Source organism: Melozone crissalis, unplaced genomic scaffold (genome assembly GCF_028551555.1).
Source record: "Melozone crissalis strain CALT ecotype California unplaced genomic scaffold, PUWL_Pcris_2 ptg000007l_1, whole genome shotgun sequence".
NCBI lineage: Eukaryota > Metazoa > Chordata > Aves > Passeriformes > Passerellidae > Melozone > Melozone crissalis.
In genome coordinates, this window is record NW_026535785.1 from 389357 (window position 1) to 400000 (window position 10644).

General features: G+C 53.4%; 1 protein-coding gene across 1 annotated transcript in view; it reads right to left on the reverse strand.

Annotated features, from left to right (window-relative positions):
• Positions 1-10644, reverse strand: part of ZFHX3 (zinc finger homeobox 3) — a 130064-nt gene that overhangs the window by 18419 nt on the left and 101001 nt on the right. Inside the window, exons 6-7 of the mRNA XM_054296153.1 lie at positions 2538-2671; positions 2147-2347 (exon numbers count right to left, since the gene is read on the reverse strand). Of these exons, the coding sequence (XP_054152128.1) occupies positions 2147-2347; positions 2538-2671 (335 nt within the window). The remainder of the gene's footprint in view (positions 1-2146; positions 2348-2537; positions 2672-10644) is intronic.

The following is a 10644-nucleotide window of genomic DNA, read 5'->3' on the forward strand; positions in this document are numbered from 1 at the left end:
AGCTCCTGTGCTCACCTGCTCTGCAGGGTCCTGAGCTCCTGTGCCCACCTGCTCTGCAGCAGCCTGAGCTCCTGTGCCCACCTGCTCTGCAGCGGCCTGAGCTCCTGTGCTCACCTGCTCTGCAGCGGCCTGAGCTCCTGTGCCCAACCTGCTCTGCAGCGGCCTGAGCTCCTCCCATCCCCTCATATCCTGGAGGACACAGATGTGCTTGAGGACAGACCAGCCAACACTCCTGCTCCAGACCCACACCCTGGCCAGGCACCCTGCGTGGCTCAAAGCAAACCCCTCACACCAGCATGACAGCTACCCTGAGCAAGCTGGTTACGCCTGCTGGCCTAGGGAAGGGGCTTGGCTTCTGCTTGCTGCTCTTAGAAAGCCAGAACAGCTGCCACCAATGTAGCTAAGAGGTGAACAAGGGCCGTTCACACTCTCAGAAGGTATTTCCACCCTTGAGCAGCCCCAGTGAAATGGACACAAGTCACAGAGGCTGTGGTCAGTGGATGGGACAGCTCTGTGAGCCAGGGGCACGGGCAGGGCAGAGCTCATCCTGAGAAGCCCTGAGGAGACAGGCAGCTAGCAGTGCCCAGCAGGAAGGTAAGAACACAAAGGCACTGATGGAGTGGGAACTGGAACAGGCTGCCACAGAGAATCTCCTTTCCTGGAGATGCTCAAACGCTGTCTGGACACAATCCTGAGCAACATGCTCAAGGGACCCAGCCTGAGCAGGGAGGGTGGACTGGAGCAGTGGTCCCTCCCACGAGCACTCATGATTCCGTGACTCTGTCAACTCCTGTCTTCAAGGAGTCACAAAAGGAATCACAGAATCATTAAAGCTGGAAAAGACCCTTTGTCTTCCAAGTCCAGCCATCAACACAACACCACCACTATGGTTAAACTGTGTCCTCAAATGCCACATCCACATGATTTTTGAACACTGGCAGGGATGGTGACTCCATCCATAGTGGTGACTGCTTCCAGAGGCAGCCTGTGCCAGGGTTTTCCAACCCTTTCCATGAAGAATTTTTTCCTGGCATCCAATCTAAACCTCTCCTGGTGCAGCTTGCAGCCAGTCCTCTTGTCCTGTCAATTGTTTCGTGGGAGAAGAGACCTAGCCCACCTGGCTCCAACCTTCTTTCAGGGAGTTGTAGAGAGGAGGAGTGACAGAAAGAGAAGACAGGAAAACTCTACGAGAACAGCTGGGTCATGTTGTGTCTGCTTGCTCAGAAGATGATGCAAGAGGAAGCTGGTGAAGAACACCAGCGTTACAACAAACACCCTGTTATTCACCCCCAGTGCCAAGAGCTGGCAAGGAAGGGAGAAAACAGGCAGGAACAGGGTGCAAAAAAAGAAACACAAAGAGAAAGAACTGGTAGGAATCAAAAGAAACACTTATGTACTTAATGACAAGTTCTTAAATGTAGACGCAACCTTGCATTGAGTATTATACCAAAGAAACAACAGGGACAATATATCCCATCAGCTGCTGGATATTCCAGAAGCTTTTGCACAAGCTGCCATCTGAGGCACTGACCTCATAATGTTAAGGAAATTGTATTTATCCTGATTTCACAGTGAGATCACACAACAGTTGAGCTGCACAGGGCTCAAGCAGGGACACAACATACCAAGGTGCAGCAAACCTCGATGGCAGAGCTCTGACAGGTGAAGGGGCTGCTGCCACAGAACTCTGTGCTCCTCGTCTTTGTGGGGATGGACATGGGCATGCCGGGATGGCAGTGGGCATGCCGGGATGGCAGTGGGCGTGCTGGGATGGCAGTGGGCATGCCGGGATGGCAGTGGGTGTGCCGGGATGGCAGTGGGCGTGCTGGGATGGCAGTGGGCATGCCGGGATGGCAGTGGGCGTGCCGGGATGGCAGTGGGCGTGCTGGGATGGCAGTGGGCATGCCGGGATGGCAGTGGGCGTGCTGGGATGGCAGTGGGCGTGCCGGGATGGACGTGGGCGTGCTGGGATGGCAGTGGGCGTGCCGGGATGGCAGTGGGCATGCCGGGATGGCAGTGGGTGTGCCGGGATGGCAGTGGGCATGCCGGGATGGCAGTGGGTGTGCCGGGATGGCAGTGGGTGTGCCGGGATGGCAGTGGGCGTGCCGGGATGGCAGCAGCCATGCTTGCCCACACAGCCACTTACCGTCATGATGAGTTTCTCGACGCAGTCGGGTGACACGCTGTGCAGGTGGGTGAGGTGCAGCTGCAGGTGGATCTTGTTGTTGAGCATGTCCTGGCAGAGGGGGCAGCGGAGCATGGGCTGCACCGAGTGCTGGGTCATGGCGTGCACCCGCAGCCGGTTCACGTCTGTGTTGCTGTACTTGCAGTACGGACACTGGTACATCTGCAGAGCAGACAAATGAATCACACAGCTCTTCCACGTGCTACTTTCCTCTCTTACAGACAGGCTTCAATAATTTGATGCCTTCTACCACCAGTTACTGCCTTTCATCCTCTTCCTCCCATTTTACTCTTTGCTTTTGGCACATTGGAAACACATTACCTGCACAGAGAGATGGGTTCTTCCACCTTACCTGCTCTGATTTGGTCTCCTCTGAAGTTTTTGACCACTTAAAGGAGAGAGGTGACTCAGAGCTGCTGGGGAACGAAATCCGCTTGGAGGATGCTGGAGGCTCTGTCAGCTCCTTCTCTGGCTGGCTGGCTGGTGCTGCAACAGAAAGCCAGGACCGTCAGCACGCCCCAGAGAGCCTGGGCTGCACCATGGCTGGGCTTCCATTTACTGCTTGACACACACCCTAAGGACTTGGGGGAGGATGACTCTGAGGACTGACCTATGTCCTCAGTGCACCAGGCCACAACCAGCTCCCTCTTGCTGATCTCCCAGAGCACGGGAGCTGTGTCACTGGTGGCCAGAAGCAGAAAGATCTCAGCTGTCTCTGGGGGATGCTTACAACCCGCAGGCTGCCCTGCACACACAGATGCTTGGCCAGACGGTGAAGGCCCACGTGTCACCTCCAGGAGCAGCTGGACTTGCTCGGCAAGGTGGAACTCTCAGCCCTGGCTGACCCAGGACATTCTACACAGGGACACACTGGAATGCATTTGCCCCGGAGAGGGCTGGTGGTTGTGGCTGCCAGCCCAATCCATGGCAGCAGTGGTGCTGCTGGGATGGCTCTGGCTGGCTCAGCCCATGCCTCCAGAGGAATGAGCATATCTGGTGCTTCCTAGCACATGGTCCTGCCAAAATCCCAATTTTGGCAGGACCCGGCCAAGGGGACCCAAACATTCCCACTGTGATAATCCCAGAAAAGGCTGTTTTGTTCAGCCAAACCGATGAAGGCAAATGAGCCCTAAAGTCAACAGCAAAACACTCCACGAATTGTGGCACTGGGAGAAGCACATCCCTGACCTTTCTCCTCCCCCGAACCCTGGCTGCCTTCAGTACATAAATTTGTGGGACATCTATTATTTAAAAACTGTAAGGACAAGTATATTATACACAGCCCCCGTCTCCTCCTCCCCGAACACACATTCATAACGGTACTTTAATCTGTCTCGAATCGACTTCAAACCCATTTTGCCCTTAATGGGAGTTATTCATTTTCACTTGAAAGGTAATATCTGACAGCTGGATATTTAATATGATGGATCAGCTGCCGATTAACAAGGCGCTGTAGCGTTCTCAGGCCAGTCCCCCACACTCTTCCCCCTTTCTCCCACTCAACTTGTGAACCCGCTGGTATCCGCTCCTTGTTTCAGATGCTACCACCAAGAGTCAGATCCCAGCAAACTGCTTCCTTCCCAAAGAGCCTTCTGTGCACTGCCACGAGCTGTATTCCCAAACATTCCCAACTACCTTCCCTGCCAGTCCCCATCACTGCATTCAGCTGAATAGAGGCAAAATAAGTTCTGGGAGAGGGAAAACAAGTACAGGTAGAGGTGCTGCCAGAGGGAGGCAGGGATCAGAGGATTTGATCTGGGACTGCTGAATTTCTCCTGGTAGGCCTGTCCATACTGAACGGGCTTGGAAGTGACCTTGTTCCCCACGGCACTGCTGGCTGCTTGCCTGGTGCTTCATGCCCGGCTGGGCAGCACCTCCACGTGTGCATGGACAGTGCTGGCTGCACCTCGGCTACAAACCCAGGACTCTGCTTGCTGCCAACTCCACAAAAACAGCCAAACCAGGGGTGGAAGGAGCCTGCAGTGTCGGTGCTGACTGCTGACACCATCACAGACCCTGCTCTGCCCTCACAGAACGATGGGCTGCTGCTTGAACCCAGACTCAGAACTGGAAATGGCTTTAAGATGTCTGCAGGGCCAGAGCTGACCTTCCCTGCTTCCAGTAATAAATGTGCTTGGAGCATTGGGAACATGGCACCACTCTGCTGCTCCTCCATTGAAAAACACAGTCCCTCCTGGAGGGTTTGGGGGGCACAGACCCACCAAGAGCCAGCACTGGTGGGTGAAGGACCACCCTGCCTTAAAATGCCCTGCCCGAGCCCTGTGTGGTGTGAGTGGCCTTTGTCAGGGGCCTGATCACTGCTGGCACTGCCCAGCCCTCAGTGTGAGCCTGGACACCGACAAGCCAGCCCCACCAGGCTGCTGGGTGCTGGCAAGAGCAGCTGGGCAGCCCAGGCCTGCCAGGGTGGGTGGCACAGCCACGGCAGTCCTGCTCCAGACCTGCACTGGGCAGGGTGGCACTGACAGCCACGGCTTCGGGTCCCTTTAGACCTGTCCAGGGGGTGACTGTAGCTCCTGTTGGTCACACTGTGTCCCTGGGCACTGCTCACCATGGAGTGCTGCTGGATGCAGTGACTCAATTCAGCCCAACCATCTCCTACCCCAGGCTGCTGAACACCAGCTCCAACCTAGGGAGTCACAGCAGGGTATTTTCTCTTCTCCTTTCTACTGTGAAGCAGCCTGCTTAGAATTAGTAACAGGTAATTAAAATGTACCATCTCCTAAGTGTCCAATTTCATTAAATCACTTAGTCCAACCCCATAACCGTAATCCTTCAAAACTGGAATTATTGATGATTATCCAGACCCAAGAATAACTGATTTGTTGCACATAGGATATTTTAAGTATTAGTTTTTGAGTTGACAGCTCAGCTGGGAATTTTAACACTGAGACTGAAGTTTGTTGTTGATAAACAGTCAAATGCACAAAATGACACATTCAGTCCACATCACAGATGATCAGAGGAATTAAGAACTCCCTGCTACCAGGAGAAACGAGGACATCTTCTTGCCTGCAGAACTCTTAGCATAGCCTGGGACCTTCTGTGTGCGCAGAGAGGCCAGGACAGAATGTCCTGAGCTCAGAACATCCCGAAGGCCACGGTCTGGAAGGGCTCAGTAACAGTGAGCACACGGGGACACCACCTGTGCCAGCGTCCTGCTTCCAGGCCCAGGCCTCGCAGGGCAGACACAGGAATTTGCTTTAAAGTATGATGTACGTCTGCATATCAGATAGTACTGTTATTGCTTTGGCTCTTTAAATGGATTTAGTTCAGATTCACTGAGACCTGTGTTTCCCAACAAATGTCCCCTAAAGCCAAGTGCGAAGGGGTGGGGCTGCCACAGCACCTCTGCAGATCTGCTGCTCTTCTCACTCTTCTCAGCAGCTTCTGCTTTCCTTGGGAGGAGGAGAGATCCTCCCTGGCTACACCCCAGAGGCGAGGTGGGCACTTCCTTGCCAGCGGGGGCCTTTGCTGGTTCCAGAGGCAAAGCCAGCACGGATCCCCTGAACTGCTGCTCTCCATCCTGGTGGGAAGGAAGTCACCACCCACCTCCTACCCGTCAGATTCTTTTAGCTAAAGTATCACTGACAGCCCCTTCATCTAAACTTCCATCTTCCAACCAAGCAACATAATGGAAAAGCCAATTAAATGATTATTAATTCATGCTGCTTTCCGTAAGCCAGAGGTTCTCATCTCCCTGCATTCCGTAAACCAGCTTGCCACTTGCCCTAGAAATTTACAGCGGGGTTTCTGCGACTGCCATTGATTTAAACACCACCAGCCTCCAAAAACTCCTTGCCACGAAGTCCAGCTGCTGGCCTGGGGAAGTTCTCAGCGAGTTCACTGCCTGATGGAAAATAGCATTCTGCATTTGGTGGTGCCTCCTTCCTCAAATCACCTCAGTGTGTTCTTGGAGCCATCACTCAGCTCCACAAGTCCTCAGAGCAGTGGGAGCTGCTACTGTGCTAGTGTGCCACACAGCCCTGTGCCACCAATGCCCACGGCTCTGCCTCCTGTGCCCTCACAGCACCTGTGTGTCCCCTGAAATCCAGGGCTACTTCATCTGCTTCATCCATTCTCCAGAAACTGCCTTGATGCAGGAATGGCCAGAGCCCACACCTTCTGCTGGGGAAGGGCACGGGGCACCGAGAGCTGCTGCAGCACTGCCACCCCCTCAGCAACACACAGCCAACACCTCCTCCCCAAACCTTGTCTGCTTAATTCCCCATTCCCTGAGGGAGCCTCCACTCCATCAGCTGCTGTGGCCACACCATCAGGCCGGGGCACTACCTGCTGCCCTGCAGCGTTTCTCAGCTCTGTACCTCACAGTACCTCAGCTCACAGGCAAATGCCCCATGCTCGGTGCACTCCTGCTTCACAGCCCCAAAAATGGCTGAATAATTTGTTTTTTAATGCTGCGTCATACCTTCCCACCTGCAGCGAGTACCCACAGCTGAATTACTATTAAATATTCATATCCAGCAGCTCCAGCCGCCACCAGGCTTCCCTGCCTCGCTCCACATGGACACGGAACACCCGGCAGAGATGCCGGGCAGCACCAGGGGCTCCTGAGGGGCCTGGCCCGGCAGAGCCCTCCTGCAGCACCCCAGGCTGGCAGAGCCCGGCCTGCCCGCGCTCAGCACCCAGGCCAGGGGTGTTTGTGGGCTGGAGCTGCCCCAGGAGCCCTTTGTGTGTCACACATCCTTGCAAAGACTCGGGGGAGGCAGCTCCCAGCGCTGTCTCCTGCCCTCTCCCTGGCTCTGGGGCTGAGCCGTGCCCCGGGCCCCTCCTGCGGCCTCCCAGGCCCCACAACATCCCGGCCATTAAGTGCTGCACAAACGCCAGATATTAAAAAAAGGCAGCAAAAAGCAGCCGGGGGGAGGAGCAGGAATAGATTTCCGTCAGGATGTGCCTGACCTGTTTTTTTCAATTTCAGTAATTAGAAAGGCAGTCGGCCTGTAGGAATTATTCATAAACTGCAGGAGCTGTGCAGTATACATTTATGTTAAACATGTCAAATCCAATTGAAATCATGCCTGCCAGCACCATACTCCATAAACACACTTTTCTGCAACAATTTCCCAGCTCTCAGCAGCCCATTAATACTTCCTTTAATAGCAATCTACCACGGATTTGAATCAGGGACGGTCCATTGCACTAATTGCTCTGTTAGGTGAGCATCATGGACAAAAAAACAAAAAAAAAAGAAAAAAAAGAAAAAAAATCATTAACAAAAATAAAAGCCCTTCAGGCCAGTCCTCCAGAAAGATTTCATCTCAATCTATATTTTAAGTAGACTTTGTTTCTTGTTTTTGTGGAAAAACCCCCGATATTCTCCGTGTACCCAACGGACAGTGCATTAAGGAAGCCTCTGGTAGCTGGGTCACTGCTGGAGCTGGGGCTCTCCATCAGAGACACGAACCAGCACCACTGCACATCTGAGAGGCCTTGTGCTGCACCGAGCAGGGCTTCAGCTGAGCATCCATCATCTACATCCTGCCTTAGAAAGGGAATTGGCATCTGCCACAATTCCTTTCCCTCTTGCTGGTTTGCTTGTGGTGAATCTCACATTAGCCATGACGAGATAATGTCTAACACTGAGTCATCGGGCACACAGCATCTCCCTGCTCCAGTGTGGAGGCACTGCCATCTTCCAGAACCTTCCAGAAACCACAGCGATTTCTGTAAAAATCAAGATCCAGTGAGTCCTTCTATGGGATGGAGTTTTCCCCAAGTATATTCAATTGCAAAGTATCACCTAAAAAAATGTTTCTGCTTCACATTGCTGCATTTTAAATGCAAAGAATGAATCACTGCATTTATTTTGCAGTTGAGGCACTCTGACAGGCTTACAGTGAGGACAGATTTTCCCCTTGGTGCTGACACTAAGCCCAGCACAGGCTGCACCTGGACTGTGCCCGCCGTGGTGCAGACACTCACCCTGGGCTGGGGCAGGGACATGGGCAAAGGAACTCAGGGTCTCCTTACAGAGCCTGCAAACCTTTAAGGAAGTGCAAGAAATAAATCCCTTAAATCCCTGTGCTCAGTGAGGAAACCAAAGCACAAAGGGGAGTAATTGCTGAGGAACATAATGATCAAATTGCAGATGGTGGGCAGGAAAACAGTCTGTCCCCCTCCCCTTTCACATGCCCCATCCCTGGCTCTCAGCCCACACCTCTCCTGCTTCTCCATCTCCACACCTGGCTCAGAGGCTTCTCCTAAGGTCAGCCAGTCCTTCCAAAGCAGGACAGACTGAGCCTGCCCTACTCCTGATGGCAGCTCCTCTATAATCTTCTTGAAAGACCTCTAAGGAACCTTCCCAGAAAACCCACTCCAGTGCTTAAGCCACAGGCTGTACAGGAGGACTTCTAAAAATTTGTTATCTAACATCAATCTTTCTCCCTTCAATTTAAGCTCTTTGTGTCTTGTTGTCTGTATCCTCAACACGGAGAACAAATAATTTCCTTCCTTTCAGAAGCATTTCATGCACAAGACTTATCTTGTCCTCCTCCTTGGTCTTCTCTGGGGTCAAATAAGCCTGTTCATTCCATTTTCTCCCCCTGACTGATGTTGCACTGTTCTGGGTTTTTCCTGGTGTTTGGGCTTTCTGGAATTGCAGCCCAGCCTCGCCAGCACCCCAGCTCAAGAACAGAGAGATTCCCAGCACTAATGAAAGCCACCAGTGGTACAGTATTGTCACCTACCCTGCTCTGTCTGTGCTTCACCTCAGCCTGTCCTGACAAGTGGCACTGAAAGCCTTCCCAAGGAGACAATGACTCCAAACAGGACCTTCTTCACATGAAGGGAAATTGGGTCGTGTTGACATGATTTGTTCTTGACAAATCTGTGTCGACTGTTCCTCATCTCATTATCTTCCCATCAGCACTTACAAACAGTTGTTTGGTCAATTCCCGGGGAAATCTGGGGCAGAGATGGCAGGTGTACAGTTCCCCAGCCACTCCCTCGTCAGGGACAAGCCCCGTGCTCACTGCACTCCCCTCTCTGCACAGCACCAGAGAGAGCAGCTGGCAGGTCTGGGATGCTGCAGGCACCGTGTCCCAGCACCCAGGTACCCTCACTGCACCCAGCAGTGTGTCCCAGCACGGTCAGTGCACCCAGCACTGTGTCCCAGCACCCTCACTGCACTCCCCTCTCTGCACAGCACCAGAGAGAGCAGCTGGCAGGTCTGGGATGCTGCAGGCACCGTGTCCCAGCTCCCAGGTACAGTGCAGCAGGTCAGGGACAGCGCTCAGCATCACAAGCGCTCTGCGCCCATGCCCTGGTGCCTGGGGACAGGCTCTCCCCAGGCTGTGCTGCTCTGCTCAGTCAGGGAAAGGCAAAGAAGGCCTCATGCTCTTTAGCTTTATGACACTGTGGTTGCAGCCTCCTCCTCCTGCAAGCAGAGCTTCCTGAGCTGCCTGCTCCCCTCCCTGTTCACGGCTCCACTGCACCAGTATTGTGTCCCTGCACCTTCTCTCCTGGGGCTGTCAGGCATAACCTGACCCAGCTCCTGTCCTTCCCACGTCTGAGGTCCAGCAGGACTGTCAACACACTCACGTTCCGGGAGGGACAAGCGCAGGAACAAGAGCAAGGCGTGTGCCTCCTTTGCACGCTGGCTGGGCAGTTACAGCAGCTCCTGTAACACAATCTGCCTTTAAGCTCAGGGTGGTGCTGCATGTTTGAAGCAGCCTGAGCCCAGCAGCAGCCCATCACACACACCTGGGCTCGCACAAGGCTGTCCCACGCCCCACGGGCTCGCAGCCTGCTCTGTGCCCTCCCCACACTGCTCCCTTTGCAGACCCCGTGGAGCTGTCCCATTTCTGATCTGCTCCTTGGCTCACCAACACTGGGTGAGGAATTTCACCGGCAGGGTGAAGAAATTAAACCATCCAGATTCAGAGTTTCTGGACAGAAAAGGGTTTAAAAAGTAGGCTCCTCATTTTTCCTTACATATTTTGAGATACAATCTTTGCGCACAGATCAGCCTTTTTAAGTGTTTCAGGTTTGGGCAAAGACCCCTATTGACCCCTGAAGAGATTTAATCAATAAACAAAACTTACATGTGTCTGTGACACTTCACAAAATGGTTGTGCTCAGCGTCACACAATCCCACACAATGAACTGAGTCTAAAATCCACCTACAGCCAAGCCAAACTGCATTTCCAGGTTAAGAACCAGTATGTGATGGGAAGGAACACACAGAGCAACCTCAGCCCACTCTGAGAGCACAAACCTCAGCAGCCCCCAGGGCCCAGCCTGACCCACCACAACTCCAGCTACGGAGAGCCTTCACAGCGGGTGACACTTGTGCCACACTGACACTGCCACATTGTGGTCACTAAGAACGGTTTTGTGGACCACTGTTTTCTGGTTTTCCATCTCCCCTTCCTGCATTTGAAGAAAACGAGGGACCAAACAGCACCTCTGCTAAATCACAG